Source organism: Oncorhynchus gorbuscha, linkage group LG16, assembly GCF_021184085.1.
Source record: "Oncorhynchus gorbuscha isolate QuinsamMale2020 ecotype Even-year linkage group LG16, OgorEven_v1.0, whole genome shotgun sequence".
Classification (NCBI taxonomy): Eukaryota; Metazoa; Chordata; class Actinopteri; order Salmoniformes; family Salmonidae; genus Oncorhynchus; species Oncorhynchus gorbuscha.
This window is the reverse complement of record NC_060188.1, coordinates 57,994,254-58,014,570: the sequence shown is the minus strand read 5'-3', so window position 1 is coordinate 58,014,570 and position 20,317 is coordinate 57,994,254. Positions and strand designations below refer to the sequence as shown.

Below are 20,317 nucleotides of genomic sequence, written 5' to 3'. Positions count from 1 at the left end.
CTGTCGTGTCGTGTTTCCCTCAGATGCTGCGTGGAGAGCAGGTGTCTGAGTCTGCTAGGTTCAAGTGCCTTCCCGAGGCAACCTGCAGTTCTTGATCGAGTCTCCAGTCTGTTCTCGTCATTACGAGTGGAATTATGTCTTATGTTTGTAGAATTACTTTTCTGGATTAAAGACTCTGTTTTCGCCAAGTCGCTTTTGGGTCCTCATTCACCTGCATGACAGAAGGATCCGACCAAAGAATGGACCCAGCGACTACAGACGTTCGTAACACTGCCGTCGAGATCCAAGGAGCCATGCTCTGCAGACACGAGCAGGAATTGTCTGCTGCTCGCCATGCCGTGGAGAACCTGTCCGCTCAGGTTTCCGACCTCTCTGGACAGTTCCAGAGTCTTCGTCTCGTGCCACCTGTTACTTCCTGGCCTGCCGAGCCTCCGGAACCTAGGGTTAATAACCCACCTTGCTACTCCGGGCAGCCCACGGAGTGCCGCTCCTTTCTCACCCAGTGTGATATTGTGTTCTCTCTCCAACCCAACACATACTCTAGCGAGAGAGCTCGGGTTGCTTACGTCATTTCACTCCTTACTGGCCGGGCTCGAGAGTGGGGCACAGCTATCTGGGAGGCAAGGGCTGATTGTTCTAACAATTACCAGAACTTTAAGGAGGAGATGATTCGGGTTTTTGACCGTTCAGTTTTTGGTAGGGAGGCTTCTAGGGCCCTGGCTTCCCTATGCCAAGGTGATCGATCCATAACGGATTACTCTATAGAGTTTCGCACTCTTGCTGCCTCTAGTGACTGGAACGAGCCGGCGCTGCTCGCTCGTTTTCTGGAGGGACTCCACGCAGTGGTCAAAGATGAGATTCTCTCTCGGGAGGTTCCCGCCAGTGTGGACTCTTTGATTGCTCTCGCCATCCGCATAGAACGACGGGTAGATCTTCGTCACCAAGCTCGTGGAAGAGAGCTCGCGTCAACGGTGTTTCCCTGCTCCGCATCGCAACCATCTCCCTCCTCTGGCTCAGAGACTGAGCCCATGCAGCTGGGAGGTATTCGCATCTCGACTAAGGAGAGGGAACGGAGGATCACCAACCGCCTGTGCCTCTATTGCGGATTTGATGGACATTTTGTCAATTCATGTCCAGTAAAAGGCCAGAGCTCATCAGTAAGCGGAGGGCTACTGGTGAGCGCTACTACTCAGGTCTCTTCATCTAGATCCTGTACTACTATGTCGGTCCATCTACGCTGGACCGGTTCGGGTGCTACATGCAGTGCCTTGATTGACTCGGGGGCTGAGGGTTGTTTCATGGACGAAGCATGGGCTCGGAAACATGACATTCCTTTCAGACAGTTAGACAAGCCTACGCCCATGTTTGCCTTAGATGGTAGTCATCTTCCCAGTATCAGATTTGAGACACTACCTTTAACTCTCACAGTATCTGGTAACCACAGTGAGACTATTTCTTTTTTGATTTTTCGTTCACCTTTTACACCTGTTGTTTTGGGTCATCCCTGGCTAGTATGTCATAATCCTTCTATTAATTGGTCTAGTAATTCTATCCTATCCTGGAACGTTTCTTGTCATGTGAAGTGTTTAATGTCTGCCATCCCTCCCATTTCTTCTGTCCCCACTTCTCAGGAGGAACCTGGCGATTTGACAGGAGTGCCGGAGGAATATCATGATCTGCGCACGGTCTTCAGTCGGTCCCGAGCCAACTCCCTTCCTCCTCACCGGTCGTATGATTGTAGTATTGATCTCCTTCCGGGGACCACTCCCCCTCGGGGTAGACTATACTCTCTCTCGGCTCCCGAACGTAAGGCTCTCGAGGATTATTTATCTGTGTCTCTTGACGCCGGTACCATAGTGCCTTCTTCCTCTCCGGCCGGGGCGGGGTTCTTTTTTGTTAAGAAAAAGGACGGTACTCTGCGCCCCTGCGTGGATTATCGAGGGCTGAATGACATAACGGTTAAGAATCGTTATCCGCTTCCCCTTATGTCATCAGCCTTCGAGATTCTGCAGGGAGCCAGGTGATTTACTAAGTTGGACCTTCGTAACGCTTACCATCTCGTGCGCATCAGAGAGGGGGACGAGTGGAAAACGGCGTTTAACACTCCGTTAGGGCATTTTGAGTACCGGGTTCTGCCGTTTGGTCTCGCCAATGCGCCAGCTGTTTTTCAGGCATTAGTTAATGATGTTCTGAGAGACATGCTGAACATCTTTGTTTTTGTCTATCTTGACGATATCCTGATTTTTTCACCGTCACTCGAGATTCATGTTCAGCACGTTCGACGTGTTCTACAGCGCCTTTTAGAGAATTGTCTCTACGTGAAGGCTGAGAAGTGCTCTTTTCATGTCTCCTCCGTTACTTTTCTCGGTTCCGTTATTTCCGCTGAAGGCATTCAGATGGATTCCGCTAAGGTCCAAGCTGTCAGTGATTGGCCCGTTCCAAGGTCACGTGTCGAGTTGCAGCGCTTTTTAGGTTTCGCTAATTTCTATCGGCGTTTCATTCGTAATTTCGGTCAAGTTGCTGCCCCTCTCACAGCTCTTACTTCTGTCAAGACGTGTTTTAAGTGGTCCGGTTCCGCCCAGGGAGCTTTTGATCTTCTAAAAGAACGTTTTACGTCCGCTCCTATCCTCGTTACTCCTGACGTCACTAGACAATTCATTGTCGAGGTTGACGCTTCAGAGGTAGGCGTGGGAGCCATTCTATCCCAGCGCTTCCAGTCTGACGATAAGGTTCATCCTTGCGCTTATTTTTCTCATCGCCTGTCGCCATCTGAACGCAACTATGATGTGGGTAACCGCGAACTGCTCGCCATCCGCTTAGCCCTAGGCGAATGGCGACAGTGGTTGGAGGGGGCGACCGTTCCTTTTGTCGTTTGGACAGACCATAAGAACCTTGAGTACATCCGTTCTGCCAAACGACTTAATGCCCGTCAAGCTCGTTGGGCGTTGTTTTTCGCTCGTTTCGAGTTTGTGATTTCTTACCGTCCGGGTAGCAAAAACACCAAGCCTGATGCCTTATCCCGTCTGTTTAGTTCTTCTGTGGCTTCTACTGATCCCGAGGGGATTCTTCCTTATGGGCGTGTTGTCGGGTTGACAGTCTGGGGAATTGAAAGACAGGTTAAGCAAGCACTCACGCACACTGCGTCGCCGCGCGCTTGTCCTAGTAACCTCCTTTTCGTTCCTGTTTCCACTCGTCTGGCTGTTCTTCAGTGGGCTCACTCTGCCAAGTTAGCTGGTCATCCCGGTGTTCGAGGCACTCTTGCGTCTATTCGCCAGCGCTTTTGGTGGCCGACTCAGGAGCGTGACACGCGCCGTTTCGTGGCTGCTTGTTCGGACTGCGCGCAGACTAAGTCGGGTAACTCTCCTCCTGCCGGTCGTCTCAGACCGCTCCCCATTCCTTCTCGACCATGGTCTCACATCGCCCTAGACTTCATTACCGGTCTGCCTTTGTCTGCGGGGAAGACTGTGATTCTTACGGTTGTCGATAGGTTTTCTAAGGCGGCACATTTCATTCCCCTCGCTAAACTTCCTTCCGCTAAGGAGACGGCACAAATCATCATCGAGAATGTGTTCAGAATTCATGGCCTCCCGTTAGACGCCGTTTCAGACAGAGGCCCGCAATTCACGTCACAGTTTTGGAGGGAGTTCTGTCGTTTGATTGGTGCGTCCGTCAGTCTCTCTTCCGGGTTTCATCCCCAGTCTAACGGTCAAGCAGAGAGGGCCAATCAGACGATTGGTCGCATACTACGCAGCCTTTCTTTCAGAAACCCTGCGTCTTGGGCAGAACAGCTCCCCTGGGCAGAATACGCTCACAACTCGCTTCCTTCGTCTGCTACCGGGTTATCTCCGTTTCAGAGTAGTCTGGGTTACCAGCCTCCTCTGTTCTCATCCCAGCTTGCCGAGTCCAGCGTTCCCTCCGCTCAAGCGTTTGTCCAACGTTGTGAGCGCACCTGGAGGAGGGTGAGGTCTGCACTTTGCCGTTACAGGGCACAGACTGTGAGAGCCGCCAATAAACACAGGATTAAGAGTCCTAGGTATTGTTGCGGCCAGAGAGTGTGGCTTTCCACTCGCAACCTTCCTCTTACGACAGCTTCTCGTAAGTTGACTCCGCGGTTCATTGGTCCGTTCTGTGTCTCCCAGGTCGTCAATCCTGTCGCTGTGCGACTGCTTCTTCCGCGACATCTTCGTCGCGTCCATCCTGTCTTCCATGTCTCCTGTGTCAAGCCCTTTCTTCGCACCCCCGTTCGTCTTCCCTCCCCCTCCCGTCCTTGTCGAGAGCGCACCTATTTACAAGGTACGTAGGATCATGGACATGCGTTCTCGGGGACGGGGTCACCAATACTTAGTGGATTGGGAGGGTTACGGTCCTGAGGAGAGGAGTTGGGTTCCGTCTCGGGACGTGCTGGACCGTTCACTCATTGATGATTTCCTCCGTTGCCGCCAGGATTCCTCCTCGAGTGCGCCAGGAGGCGCTCGGTGAGTGGGGGGGTACTGTCATGTTTTGTCTTAGATTGTCTTGTCATTTTGCTTTTCCTCTGTTCATTTTCCCCCTGCTGGTCTTTTTAGGTTCGTTCCCCTTTTTCTCTCTCCCTTCCTCTCTCTCTTCTCTCTATCGTTCCGTTCCTGCTCCCAGCTGTTCCTATTCCCCTAATCAATCATTTAGTCTTCCCACACCTGTTCCTTATCTTTTCCCCTGATTAGAGTCCCTATTTCTTCCCTTGTTTTCCGTTCCTGTCCTGTCGGATCCTTGTCTATTGTTCACCGTGCTGTGTCTGTGTATCGCCCTGTCGTGTCGTGTTTCCCTCAGATGCTGCGTGGAGAGCAGGTGTCTGAGTCTGCTAGGTTCAAGTGCCTTCCCGAGGCAACCTGCAGTTCTTGATCGAGTCTCCAGTCTGTTCTCGTCATTACGAGTGGAATTATGTCTTATGTTTGTAGAATTACTTTTCTGGATTAAAGACTCTGTTTTCACCAAGTCGCTTTTGGGTCCTCATTCACCTGCATGACACGTAGTGGGAGGACCATACAACATGTCATCACATGACTCTATGTTTACTTGGAGATGATGGTTATTATATCAGTATTTACGTTTCCACCAACATATATCGCATAATAAATTTAACCGACATAAAAATATCCCCCCCCTTGTCGACCGTATTTTGTTTTGTCGATATTTGGAAGGTTTACTGAAAAATGTTCTGTTACCATCAGGCCTGTGATGACATTTTTTTACCCGATGTACTTTACTCACATAAAAAGGTTGGATGGAAACCTGGTTTGTAGAATCCCCCCAACCTTACATCAATACATGTCACTGTTTACTGGTGACTTTGGCACCAATCTTTTTTCAAAGAGTACCATTTCTCTCTCATTGTGAAATTCCTTCCACTGACTTACAAAGTCTCCATGCTGGTCTTTTCTTTGGTTTTACCCTGCTTGTCTCTGTCACTGACCACTCCAATCTCTGCCGCCCACCCCAGGGCAGTTGTTCTTTTAGTGTGATAGTGCACAGACAATTGATGGATGATAAGCATGGTTTATATGAAAGCACAATAATTGTACAAAAAAAACTTAAATGACTACATTGTCATTTAAAAAAAAATGAATTGATAAAGTTTGTTTGATATAAATATGTGTTTGATTTACCCCCAAAACAAGAGTAAAGATAAAGTGATTCGGAAATTATTCAGACCCTTCACTTTTTCTGTTATGTTACAGCCATATTCTAAAATGAATTAAATAGTTGTTTTCCCTTATAAATATACACACAATACCCCATAATGACAAAGTATAAAAAGGGTTTTAGACATTTTTGCAAATGTATAAAAAAAAACTGAAATATCACATTCACATAAGTGTCAATACCCTTTACTCAGTACTTTGTTGAAGCAGAAGCGCCTTTGGCAGCAATTACAGCCTTGAGTCTTCTTGGGTATGATGCTACAAGCTTGGCACAGCTGTATTTAAGGAGTTTCTCCCATTCTTCTTTGCAGATCCTCTCAAGCTCTGTCAGGTTGGATGGGGAGCGTCACTGCACTGGAGGTGTCTCTCCAGAGATGTTCGATCGGGTTCAACTCCGGGCTCTGGCTGGCCCACACGAGGACATTCAGACACTTGTCCCGAAGCCACTCCTGCGCTGTCTTGGCTGTGTGCTCTATGTCGTTGTCCTGTTGGAAGGTCAACCTTCGCCCCCAGTCTGAGGTCCCTAGCTCTGTGGAGCAGGTTTTCATCAAGGACCTCTCTGTACTTTGCTCTGTTCATCCCTTGATCCTGACTAGTCTCCCAGTCCCTGCTGCTGAAAAACATCTCAACAGCATTCCTACAGACGTGATGCTTAGCATTCAGGCCAAAAAGTTCAATCAGTTTCATCAGACCAGAGAATGTGCCTTTTGACAAACTCCAAGCGATGTGTCATGTGCCTTTTACTGAAGAGTTGCTTCCGTCTGGCCACTCTACCATAAAGGCCTGATTGGTGGACTGCTGCAGAGATGGTTGTCCTTCTGGAAGGTTCTCCATCTCCACAGAGGAACTCTGGAGCTCTTTCAGAGTGACCATCGGTTGTTGGTCAACTCCCTGACAAGGCCATTCTCCCTCGATTGATATGTTTGGCCGGGTGGCCAGCTCTAGGCAGACTTGGTGGTTCCAAACTTCTTCCATTTAAGAATGATGGAAGCCACTGTGTTCTCGGGGACCTTCAATGCTGCGAACATTTTGTGTACCCTTCCACAGATCTGTGCCTCGACACAATTCTGTCTTGGAGCTCTAAGGACAATTCCTTCGACCTCCTGGCTTGGTTTTTGCTCTGACATGCAGTGTCAACTGTTTGAACTTTTATAGACAGTTGTGTGCATTTCCAAATCATGTACAATCGATTTGAATTGACCACAGGTGGAATCCATACAAGTTGTAAAAACATCTCAAGGATGATCAATGGGTCAATTTTGACCCTCAGAATAAGGCTGTAACGTAACAAAATGTGAAAAAGTTAAGGGATCTGAATACTTTCCGAAAGCACTGTAAGTGATATGGATCAGCATACTTGTCATGGGGCTGTGGGTTAGATGTTGTTAGGGACTGAGAAGCCATGAGACATACACAAGGAACATAAACATAGTTAATATCCATTAAACAAAAAACAAGCAAGGAAATATAATTCCTCAACTGCATATGCATTTTACTGGTGAGATGTTCTCCACATTTGTGTTAGACTACCCTCTTGTGACTGAAATATGTACTGCAATTTAAGGAATGGTTACAACATTTCATTCGATTGCAAATACTTTCAGGAGCATGATATAGTAGTGATCAATGTCATTAAGTTGAGAGGGAAGACTTTTAAATACATAGGCACAAGAGAATGTTGACAGTAACAGTTAAAGCTATGCAATTGATGACAAAGTACAAGTTTAGCTACTGTAAATTAAATCAAATCAAATTTAATTGATCACATGCACATATTTAGCAGATGTTATTGCGGGTGTAGCGAAATGCTTGTATTCCTAGCTCCGACAGTGCAGTAGTATCTAAAACAATTCACAACAATACACACAAATCTAAGACTTAAAGAATGGAATTAATAGATATATAAATATTAGATTGAGCAATGTCGGAGTAGCATTCACTAAAATACAGTAGAATAGAATACAGTATATACATATGAGTTGAGTAAAGCAGTATGTTAACATTATTATTTAAACATAATTAAAGTGACTAATGTTCCATTATTAAAGTGGCCAGTAATTCCAAGGGCAGCAGCCTCTAACGGGCATGCTTGAGTAACCGGGTGGAAGCCGGCTAGTGATGGCTATTTAACAGTCCGATGGCCTTGAGAAAGAAGCTGTTTTTCAGTCTCTCGGTCCCAGCTTTGATGTACCTGTACTGACCTCACCTTCTGGATGATAGCGGGGTGAACAGGCCGGATGGTTGATGTCCTTGATTATCTTTTTGGCCTTCCTGTGACATTGGGTGCTGTAGATGTCCTGGAGGGCAGGTAGTTTGCCCACAGTGATGCGTTGGGCAGACCACACTCACCAATGGAGAGCCCTGCGGTTGCGGGTCGTGCAGTTGACGTACCCAGCCCGATAGGATGCTCTCAATTGGGCATCTGTAAAAGTTTGTTAGGGTCCTAGGGGCCAATCCAAATTTCTTCAGCCTCCTGAGGTTGATGAGGCACTGTTGCGCCTTCTTCCACCACTCTGTGTGGGTGACTATTTCAGATTGTCAGTGATGTATATGCCGAGGAACTTGAAGCTTTCCACCTTCTCCACTGCAGTCCTGTCGATGTGGATACAGGCGTGCTCCCTCTGCTGTTTCCTGAAGTCAATGATCAGCTCCTTGGTTTTGTTGACGTTGAGTGAGAGGTTATTTTCCTGGCATCACTCTCCCAGGTCCCCCACCTCGTCATTGTTGGTAATCAGGCCTACTACTGTTGTGTTTTGTCTGCAAACTTTATGATTGAGTTGGAGGCGTGCATGGCCACGCCATCATGGGTGAACAGGAGGCTGCTGAGCACGCACCCTTTTATTTATGTATGAACCTTTATTTAACCAGGCAAGTCAGGTAAGAACAAATTCTTATTTACAATGACGGCCTACCCCGGCCAAACCCTCCCCCAACCCAGACGATGCAGTGCGCCGCCCTATGGGACTCCTGATCACGGCCGGTTGTGATACAGACCGGGATTGAACCAGGGCTGATTGAACCAGGGTCTGTAGTGACGCATCTAACACTGAGATGCAGTGCCTTAGACCGCTGCGCCACTCGGGGGCCCGTGTTGAGGATCAGTGAAGAGGTGTTGTTTCCTACCTTCACCACCTGAGGGCGGCCCGTCAGGAAGTCTAGGACCCAGTGGCAGAGGGCAGGGTTCAGACCCAGGGCCCCGAGCTTAATGACGAGCTTGGAGGATACTATGGTGTTGAATTCTGAGCAATAGTCAATGAACGGCAGTCTTACATAGCTATTCCTCTTATCCAGATGGTATAGGGCAGTGTGCAGAGCGATGGCGATTTTATTGTCTGCGGATCTATTGGGGCGGTAAACAAATTGAAGAGGGTCTAGGCCCTAGGGTGTCAGGTAAGGTAGAGGTGATATGATCCTTACTAGACTCTCAAAGCACTTCATGATGACATTTAGTTCAGTTACCTTTGCCGTGTTGGGTACAGGAACAATGGTGGACATCTTGAAGCAAGTGGGGACAGCAGACTGGGTTAGGGCAAGATTGAATATGTTGGTAACTGTCCAGCCAGCTGGTCTGCACATGCTCTGAGGACGCGGCTAGGGATGCCGCCTGGGCCGGCAGCCTTGCAAGGGTTAACGCGCTTAAACGTCTTACGTCAGCCACGGCGAAGGAAAGTCCATAGTCCTTGGTAGCGGGCCATATCAGTGGTACTGTGTTATCCTAAAAGTGGGCTAAGAAGGGGTTTATCTTGTCCGGAGCAGAGTTCAGGGGGTAGACCAAACAAGTCCCTCTCAGGCCAACACCAAGGTCTGAACCGGTTGATGAGATCTTTGGTGTTGATTAGATTTCTGATTTTACACTACCCCTTTCCTTCCCACACGTAACTATCTCAAGTCGATAACACCTGGGCACACCTCCGATGGCCTTCCAGTAGCGCTATCCTACTTCTAACACCAGTACAATCCTGCTGTCTGCCACACCTTAATCATTACACCAAATACATGAATTCACAGGTGTCACACAAAAGAGGATGCCGCTCTACAGTATATCAAGCAGGAAGAAAAAAGCAGCTGCAAAATGTATCAAATGTTAATTTCACCAGACATCATACAATAGTTACCTGGCATGAAAGTCACAGCAAGCAAGTATTAAAGTGATTGCAAAGGGGCTTGGGTCTTTCCATCATTTTGTCTCACTTTCTGCAGTGTCTAAACATTCTGTTCTACTTGGTTCTTCAGTGCCACTGTGAATTTTCTACATTTTTAAGGATGGAAATCCCTTCATAACAATCAAAGGACCAATTGGGGAGAAGGGTTAACACCAATGCTTTATATACACATCTGGTTAACACGGCTAACACACGTTCAATGCCATGGTGTCAAACGGGATAGCAATCCATGCTTTGGTTTAGTTTCTGTATCGATGTGGTATGTGTGGCAATGGCGGAATAACATTAAAAACTTGTTAACTATGATTGATGGTGATGGTCGTATTTGCTCGCTGTAACCAACTAATAGTTTCCCTGGCGCAGTTTCCACATGCTAACGTTTTAGCATCTGTGGCACATATCCCATGCAAGTCATGGGCCTGATATTAGCATCTTTCGCATGTTCAAAAATCTAAAAGTGACTTTGTTGAGCACAATACATTTTTGATACCTTCAGATTTGGACATAACATACTTGGATTTGGGTCTTTTTAATATTGCATTCATTACTGAAGCATAAAATTGTCATGATGGGAACTAGACTAGTTAAAATGCTTGGGTTGGCATTCTAGACAGGTCTACTGTGATTGAATGATAGTCCTGTTACCCAGTGAAAAGGAAATAAAAAGAACAGACTCAGTACAAGTTAATGAACTTTTTATATCATACATACGACCGCTTGAATATAATACAAAGAGCTTGTCCATTTTGTATCTTTTTGTAACATCATATACACAGCAAGTATTGACTAGATCTTACAATCTGTGGACACAGGTACTTCCCCATGCCGTTTAATCTTAACAGTGCATGTCAGATGTCCTGTAACCAAACTATGTTGTCAATCACTCAAAATCAGACTGGGGGACAGAAAATAAAGGGTGGCAAGTAGGACAAAGCTTTTTATTTGAATGAAACAGGGAGCAGAGCAGAAATGATACTGAACACTTGGGAGTAAACGTTGGATGTTTGTTGACTGGTTATATGGTGACGATCGTGGCTTTCACACACATGTATCAGTAGCCTGACTTCAAATGGACCCACGGTTGAAGCTTATGCCAATTTTAATGCAACTTAAATTAGTTCCTGTAATACGCACATCATTTCTTATGTATTTGTTATATATTAAAACACAGCTGTCATTCAGGTTCGTAGACATACACCCACACACTATACCCTGTCTATAATATTTAAGGTATGCATATCTATTGTCCTGTTTAAATTTAAACCCTACAAGTTTTGCATTTGTACTGGCATTGTCAACTACTTTGGCCTGGAAGCACTGTTACCCATTGACTAATATCACAGAATAACTTCCACTGCATGGTCTCCACATTGACTTAAATGTACTCAAAATACCATTAGGAAAAAAGTAGTGAGTTCTAAACTTCCTTTATTAAAAAAATATAAATATATACATAAATTCTATTTCAACTATTAAAATGGGGTTGAAAAGTAAACACCTGAAGCCTGTGTTGTCATGGACACCTTTCCTCTAGCTGTTGCCGCCCCGTTCCATTTGCAACTGGTACAAAACGTTGGCCAGTTCAGTCGTATCCTCTGGCATCACACGAGGAGCCTGGAGTATGACGCTCCAGCAGACAGGGCTCACTTCTCACTCCATCCATCCCTACTAGTTTCCTTTTGGATTTAACACCCATGGTGAGAGCTTCAGTCAAACACGTGAATTTGAGCAGTACCCCATCTCCAAAACCATCTAAACATGTGGATGTGTACAGTGCCTCTGCTAGCTAGGTCAAATAGGGTTGCTTCAAAATTGAGGGGGGAAAAGCGGTACCATTTTAGCTACTACCGTGAAGACTGCCAAAAGTCATTTTAAGGCAGCTTTACCCAGATAGATAGGCATGTTTGAAACAGCCTCTAAATCCCAGGTCTCAAATTGAAGGATTAATGCAGTTATTAACATTTTTTCCCTCTCGACTCATGAATACGAGGACTTGCCTCGACTCATAGCCACCATACTGATACTCCGGAACCCGCAGAGTAGCAACCAGCGTTGGCATCTATTGTCCCTCAAGTCCTTGATAACGGGAAAAAAAGTTATACCAATGAGAGATTGTTTTTGTCTTTTTGTCTTTTTTTGAGAACCTTACAACCAATTCTGTCGAGGATACAGCTAACAGTAAATGTATTGAGTTCAACAACAGTTCCAGTTTTGCTAAAGCAATAGATACAGCCATTTTTACTGACATTTAAAAAAGGTCTTGATACACCTTGTGTCAAAGTGCAGAACTGCTACATTATTTGTTACAGACATCTATGTGCTATAAAAAACAGCTTTGGTACAATAAATTATCAAAAGGGAAAATAAATCTTTGTAAAATTCACAGCATAATTGTGAGACAAAAAAAAATCAGTCACATAAAATTCTGCATGTTTTCATTTTCAAGAAGAACCGAAGACATTTGTGCAGAAGCTCTGTTGGAGGAACCACATGCTGAAGAAACAAAGCAAAGAAAAGCAAGTAAAAAGCAGGAAGGGACACAGTCGTAGCTAATTCCATCCATCTTGCAAAAACACCACTGTGAACTTGCAAGGCCCTGCAATCACTGGGCCTTGCAAGTCATACATTTTAGTTAAAGGCCTCTTAAATTAGCATTCTCAAAAACACCTTTTCTTCCTATTTTAAATTTTTTAAGATTTTTTTGTTTTTATCCATACTTCAAAAATACAGGAAAGCTATTTTCTCATTTAAACAATAATGTCCAGCTTCTTTCACCCACCCTCATTTCAGAGTCAAAAAAATCATAAGGCCAAAGGGTTATCTCAAAAAAACTGCTACTGCCCGGACATCTGTACTTTCGTTTTGGGCAGGACCGGCCCTGGCTACTGATCCCCAGTAGATCTCGTCAGTGTGGCCCTGTTCCAGGGACCTGGTCAGGGCCCACCTTCACTCCTCTGGGGCCTCCCAGCTCTCTGCTGCCCAGCTGCACACATGTTGACCTCGGCTAGAGAGCGCCGGCCCACAGTACGCATCGGCACCCATCTCAAACAGAGAAAGAGTGACACGGACAAGCCCAGCGGGACGGAACCCCCCTGCATAATGCTTCATTCCTCTGCAACTCTACAGGTCTCACAACTCACAGGTGGAATTGCACAACAGAACAGAGAAATTCAAATGAGAACAAAAAGTACAAAAGAGAAAATAATTCTTGCCTAAGACAGGGGAAAAAAGGCAAATGTGTGGATAGGAGTTGCTGGAAGTGTTATGGTACTGTAGCAATTTCTTTACTAAATTGCCGTTGGCAAAAGAGGGCCACGTAATTTTCTAACCACACACTTCTAAGCTCTCAGCTGACAATAACAAGGAATAATGCAAACCATGCAGTCAAGTGAGAGGTGAATGTGAAATGTATGGGTGTTTCAGTACTGTTGTGAAGTATGCAATGCGAGACAGTTTGTAGTAAAAATCTGTAATTCCCTGTGAACACTGAAAATGGTAAATCCAAAAATCCCATTTGAAAACCAAAGTGAATAGGAGAAACCCAAGTGTGGCATGGGGAAGAGTAGTTGGAGAGATGGTGGGCTCTGCACTGTGGTAGCGGTGATAATCGCCCCTCTAATTATAAGCAGCTTTTTGATCTCTATGCACTTTTTTGTTGAAAAAAAACATCACCTAAAAAAATACAAATAGAAAAAAAAAAAAAAACATTCTCAGTTTAGTCATGAACTGGCTACAGAACTCTGCTGTACACAGACTCCCGCCATGGGCGACTCCTCCCTGTCTATGCCCTGTCTCATGCCCATGGGGTAGGTGGGGTGGCCCGCCATTCCAGTCTCTTGTCTGGGGTTGGAGAAGGCACCCAGTCCCATGGTCATGCTCCCATTCCTACCAAAGTCCAAGGCTGCGTTGGTGGGGAGCGGGCGCAACTGGTAGGCCTGGTTGCCCTGGGCCCCGGTGGAGGAGGAAGATGTGGAGGAGGAGGAGGCGGAGGAAGACAGGGAGGTCATGGACAGGTGGCCGTGCACCACCTCCATGGAGTTCTCCGTGGAGGCGCTGTTGGTGGGGGAGCGGTATAGGCGGGGCCGGGGCCGTGCTGGCAGGCCCTGCTGTCCATGAGGATGATGGTGTCCATGGTGATGATGTCCGTGGTGATGGTGGTGATGGGTGGAGGAGATGTTGCCAGGGGCTAAAGGGTGGATGGCTTTGGGCGCCTGGGGAGGCACGTGGAAGGTGGTCTCCTGGACGGGATGGGTCTCCACCGTCACAGTCTGCACCCCTTCGCCACCAGCCCAGCCCACGGGGGGAGGGAACGGCTGCCTCGCCTAACGCACAACAACAACACAGTCAGTTTGAGTAACTAACAACTGATAAGAGGTCATTTAACTCTGTCTGAATAAACAGACATATGTTATGAGAACCCAACACTTCCCCTGTGGCTATGGGACTCATCTAGCTCAAATGGTTGTAAGTTGGCCAGGAGCAATAGTGTGTGTGTGTTTGTGTGACTTGCCTGTGGGCAGAGATTTTCGCAGTCCATGACCTGCACGGAGGCGCTGAAGTGACCTCCGCTGTGCCGGAGCTGATGCGTGGGGTCCGAGCGAGCCCGCCCACTGGTGCTTGTGCCAGATGACCCTCCTGCAGGAAAGAGACAAACAGAAGCAGGTTGACATTCAATTTTAATGTTGAACTTTTGAGACAGTTCCATTCTGCCTGATGGCGCTGCACTACTGTACCTGAGCTGTTAGTTCATTGATATCATTTCATCATGCCTGATCCAGGGTTTGAAATCCATTCCTGAGGGATTCCCAGTGTGCTGGGCTAGAACAAACAAAGTGAACACCCTGGGGTTCCCCCAGGATTGGACAGAGACACGGGTCTAACATCATGCTAAAGCTTCAACATGAACACCCACTTCTCCTAGCAGCGTAGCAGCTGCAGTGCTCTCCTTACCTGAGCTGGAGGAGGTGCTGGAGGTGGTTCCCGAGGACTGGGACTGCTCCAGCGCTGGGCTGGTGGACACACTGCTGCTCGTATTGGTCCCCTCATCCGCCGTCTTCTTGAAGAAGCTATGCTGCAGAGCGTAGTAGGGCTGGATGCGGCTCTTGGGGTCGTAGTCCAGCATCCGCAGGATTAGGTCCTTGAACTTCAAGTAGTCGGCTACAGCGTGGCCAGACTCGCCTGCCCGCCGCCCCCCAGGTCCCCCCGCCTCCACACCCAGGATGCTGTGCAGCTTCCGCGTACCCGGCGGCTTATACTACACACACACACACACACACACACACACACACACACACACACACACACACACACACACACACACACACACACACACACACACACACACACACACACACACACACACACACACACACACGAAACTTTAGGAGGATGCATACTATTGCAAAGAAGAGTTATGACATCACAACACAACATCATTGACAGAGTGATTTGTTGAACTCACCCTTTTGCCATCTTTGGTCTTCTTTGCGCCCCACGTACTGTCAGACATCTTCTCAAAGAACTTCCTGGCCTTGGGGGCCTGGTCCAATATGTAATTGGGAGGGACGCCCAGCACTTCCACTATTTTGTTCATTTGATCAATCTGAAAAATCAGGAAGACATAATTGAGAACAACATCTTAACCTCTTTGGGACTGTATTGGAATTTTAAATTGCCTGTTCCTCAGAGTTTAAAAAACTTGATCTTTTTTAAAATACACAAATATTGATAAAACATAGAAATAACATAACATTTTTCAAAACTAAAACAACTCAAATAGGTGAAAAGTTGAGTCATGTCTACTACTAAAAAGTTAAAAAGCATCACAGCTCCCTCTGTTGGTCATTATAAGGTTCTCACTCCCTATGTCTGCCATCTTCATGATGGCAAAAACTGAAAATCTCTCATGAGCACAATAATGTTGCAGGACAGCATAATCTGACATGTTATATCATCCCAAATTATGACTGCATCATTTCATTCCATAAATCCTACCTCGTTGGCCCCACTAAAGAGGGGCTCTCCGGTGTGCATCTCCACCAGGATGCAGCCCAGGGACCACATGTCAATGGCCAGGTCGTAAGGCATGCCCAGCAACACCTCTGGGGATCGGTAGAACCGACTCTGGATGTACTGGTAGATCTGAGTGATAAGAAAGGGCTCACGGCTGTTAGGACATGGCATTTATGTTCTCCTTTTGTAGGAGGTCAACTATAAAGACAAACAGACGGCAGGTTTTCAGCAGAAATAAAGTTTGTTAGTTACAGTGGTTGTTCCCTCAAGGTTAGAAGAGGATAACGGGTTGCTACAATTTGGTAATTATGTCATCATGTGTGTAGGGTAGGCCATGTAATGTGAAATCTTTTCCACACAAATATGAATGAAAAACATTTGTTAATTTTCTTTCCACATCATACTCTACCAATCCATCTATCCAATAATAGATTAATCCATTAAATACAGAATCCATAGTGGGTCACAACATTTATTACATTTATGGCAGATACCAATATATTCCTTGCCAAAAAAAAGACGATACCATTTTTTTTAGCAGCCTTATAAGCATTCAAGTACAGTTAAATAGTTATAACACACACATGGACGCTGCGGTCTGAGGCACTGCATCTTAGTGCAAGAGGCGTCACTACAGGCCCTGGTTCGAATCCTGGCTGTATCACATTCGGCCGCGATTGGGGGTGCGATTAGGGCAAAACACAATTTGCCCAGCGTCGTCCGGGGTAGGCCGTCATTGAAAAATAAGATTGTTCTTAGCTGACTTGCCTAGTTAAATAAAGGTTACACACACGTGTCAAATAAGCTTGATGACCAATCATGCGTTTATTAATTTTTTTGTAGTTATTAGACATTGATTACAATAATCACTCGTATTTTGTATGTCACACCGATTCATCGATACGTATGCTATGACGCTGATAAAGTTGTCTCGCGCACCTACAGTGCTGATCATAAAAATAAGTTAGGTAGCTCATGGATGCAAACAATGTTCTTCCCAAAAAACATAGCAAAACGACAACCTGTTTCAGTAGCTATAGTTACCTAGCGATATATAGTTAGCTAGCTGTCATCATCTAAAATAACCCTAATTTATAAGACGGTTCTTATTTGATTAATGGTGATCGGACCAATCTACAGTGGGGAGAACAAGTATTTGATACACTGCCGATTTTGCAGGTTTTCCTAATTACAAAGCATGTAGAGGTCTGTAATTTTTTATCATAGGTACACTTCAACTGTGAGAGACAGAATCTAAAACAAAAATCCAGAAAATCACATTGTATTATTTTTAGGTAATTAATTTTCATTTTATTGCATGACATAAGTATTTGATCACCTACCAACCAGTACCAACCAGTAAGAATTCCAGCTCTCACAGACCTGTTAGTTTTTCTTTAAGAAGCCCTCCTGTTCTCCACTCATTACCTGTATTAACTGCACCTGTTTGAACTCGTTACCTGTATAAAAGACACCTGTCCACACACTCAATCAAACAGACTCCAACCTCTCCACAATGGCCAAGACCAGAGAGCTGTGTAAGGACATCAGAGGTAAAATTGTAGACCTGCTCTGTGACCTGGGTGTCACAGAGTAGACTGATACCCCATTTCATTGTTTCACATTCCAACCTTGTTTAACATTATCTAATCTAAATATGGCATGATTCCACCAATTGTAACCTTCTGCATTACTTTTATATTTTGAAGGCAAACGACAAATTCCACTATTGTGCCTAATCCTTATTGTGGCTAGCTTCACAACACATAACACGGTCCGGTCGAGACTAACTAGCCAGATGAAGCTAGCTGGCTGCTTATAACGTTAGCTTTGGTTAGAAGCCCCAGAAGTTGCGCTCAAACAAATAATGCTTTATTACCAATGCAGTATTGTAAACACATCGTTCATGGCCGGTGTTTGCTTGTTTACAGACTTTTCTGTACAGCTTTGACAGGGCTACTGATCGTAGCGGTGGCACTTCGCTTGCACCTGCATATTCAGAACACACAACATTCTATAATAGAACTGTTATTTGACGCGTCAAGTGTATATTTTTTCACACACAAAGACCCAAACGGCGTTCCATAGTATGCCTACTCCAGTAGGGCAACATGTGTACTGGTGCTCAACCAGTCGGCGAATGCCAACATCACCCATGACAGAGAACGGTTGGGCGGCAGCGTAGCCTAGTGGTTAGAGCGTTGGACTAGTAACCGGAAGGTTGTGAGTTCAAACCCCCGAGCTGACAAGGTACAAATCTGTCGTTCTGAACAGGCAGTTAACCCACTGTTCCCAGGCCGTCATTGAAAATAAGAATGTGTTCTTAACTGACTTGCCAGGTTAAATAAAGGTAAAATAAAAATAAAAATCTTGCCATTAATGGATTTCCCCTTTGAGTTGTCTCAGTGAAATGTTCTTACTCTTTCAAATTACTTGTTGACTGCTCGATCCACACAGCATACATTGTGGGCTAGGTTAGGAATGCTGTGTTGAACGTGTAGCGCAACATTTTACGTGGCGTCATTACGTCATGTACCTACGTTATATAGGTATGCACGTCAGCTTTGACATCGGTTTTGCACATCGGAGTTAAACTAGACATCGGGCCGATACCCGATGTTGGCATTTTTAGCTAATATCGGACGATTCCAATATGTTCACCGATATATCGTACATCCCTAGTCACAACAGTTTGATCCAATACTTTTTCTATGGCCTGTCAGATCTAAATATTCACCACATGAACCAAGAAAAAACAACATCCTCATTTACCCACCCTCTGTCCCAGCTGACAAGAGCTGCCAAAGTCCACGATCTTGATGGCACTCCTCTTGGGGTTGCACAATAGGATGTTCTCGGGTTTCAAGTCACAGTGGATGATGCTGAGCTCGGGGGTGGCCAGGAACAATAGAGCCGTGCACATCTGCTGGGCAAACTTGCGTGTGAGGTTGAGCGAGACGCCGCGGAAGTTGGTGTTCCGCAGCAGGTCGTACAGGTTGTAGGAGAGCATCTCAAACACCAAGCACAGGTGGCTCCGAAACATGAAGTGGCGCTTAAGGTGAACTGGAGGGAGAGGGAGAGAGAAAGAGAGAGGAGATATGAGAGAGAAAAAGAGAGAAAGAGAGAAGAAAAAAAGACTAATGCGCATGTGTTGGTGAAGTGGATTTGCACGAAATACTAGTGATGTTAAATATACACAAGGCAATTGGATACTCTTGTCATTGACAGGCTAATGTCAATGGGCCTGTTTCCCGGACACAGATTAAGCCTCATCCTGGAGTAGAACACATTTTCAAATGGGGTGTCACCCCCGAAAAATGCCCCAATGTGTCTATCAAGTAGATTGCGCACTAACAACAAGATGCCTTGGGGTCTTTCTGGTATTTCTATGGTAAATACTCCATCACAAAGTTGAACAGAGGTCAAGTGTATGTACAGTGCATTTGTAAATTATTCAGACCCCTTGAGTTTTTCCACATTTTGTTAAGTTATTCTTATTTTAAAATAGATTTAAGGATTTCTTCCCCTCAATCTACACAAACTCCATAATGAAAAAGCAAAAACAGGTTTAAAACATTTTCTAGCAAATTTATTACAAATAAAAAACAGAAATACCTCGTTTACATAAGTATTAAGACCCTTTGCTATGAGACTTGAAATTGATCTCAGGTGCATCCTGTTTCCATTGATCATCTTCGAGATGTTTCCACAACTTGGAGTCCACCTGTGGTAAATTCAATTGATTGGACATAATTTGGAAAGGTATACATACACATGTCTATATAAAGGCCCCATAGTTGACAGTGCATGTCAGAGCAAAAACCAAGCCACGAGGTCTGGGGAATTGTCAGTAGAGCGCCGAGACAGGATTATATCGAGGCACAGATCTGGGGAAGGGTACCAAAACATTTCTGCAGCTTTGAAGGTCCCCAAGAACACAGTGGCCTCCATCACTCTTAAATGGAAGAAGTTTGGAACCACCTAGACTCTTCCTAGAGCTGGCCACCCGGCCAAACTGAGCAATCGGGAGAGAAGAGCCTCGGCAGGGAGGTGACCAAGAACCGGATGGTCATGCTGACAGAGCTCCAGAGTTCCTCAGTGAAGATGGGAAAAACTTCCAGAAGGACAACCATCTCTGCAGCACTCCACCAAATCAAGCCTTTATGGTAGAGTGGCCAGACGGAAGCCACTCCTCCGTAATAGGCACATGGCAGCTCGCTTGGAGTTTGCCAAAAGGCACCTAAAAGACTCTCAGACCATGAGAAACAAGATTCTCTGGTCTGATGAAACCAAGATTGAACTTTTTGGCCTGAATGCCAAGCGTCACGTCTGGAGGAAACCTGGCACCATCCCTACGGTGAAGTATGGTGGTGGCAGCATCATGCTGTCGGAATATTTTTCAGCGCCAAGGACTGGGAGACTAGTCATGCTCGAGGGAAAGATGAATGGAGCAAAGTACAGAGA

General features: G+C 45.7%; 1 protein-coding gene across 4 annotated transcripts in view; it reads right to left on the bottom strand.

Moving 5' to 3' along the window:
* Positions 1–10,519: 10,519 nt before the first annotated feature.
* Positions 10,520–20,317, bottom strand: part of LOC123999078 (dual specificity tyrosine-phosphorylation-regulated kinase 1A-like) — a 59,132-nt gene continuing 49,334 nt past the window's right edge. For all 4 annotated transcript variants that reach the window (XM_046304445.1, XM_046304446.1, XM_046304447.1 and 1 more), the window contains 6 exons: positions 18,630–18,916; positions 15,836–15,982; positions 15,303–15,443; positions 14,792–15,095; positions 14,352–14,476; positions 10,520–14,163 (listed from right to left, as the gene is read on the bottom strand). In XM_046304445.1, coding sequence (XP_046160401.1) covers positions 13,561–14,163; positions 14,352–14,476; positions 14,792–15,095; positions 15,303–15,443; positions 15,836–15,982; positions 18,630–18,916 — 1,607 coding nt within the window. In that variant the 3' untranslated portion in view covers positions 10,520–13,560. The remainder of the gene's footprint in view (positions 14,164–14,351; positions 14,477–14,791; positions 15,096–15,302; positions 15,444–15,835; positions 15,983–18,629; positions 18,917–20,317) is intronic.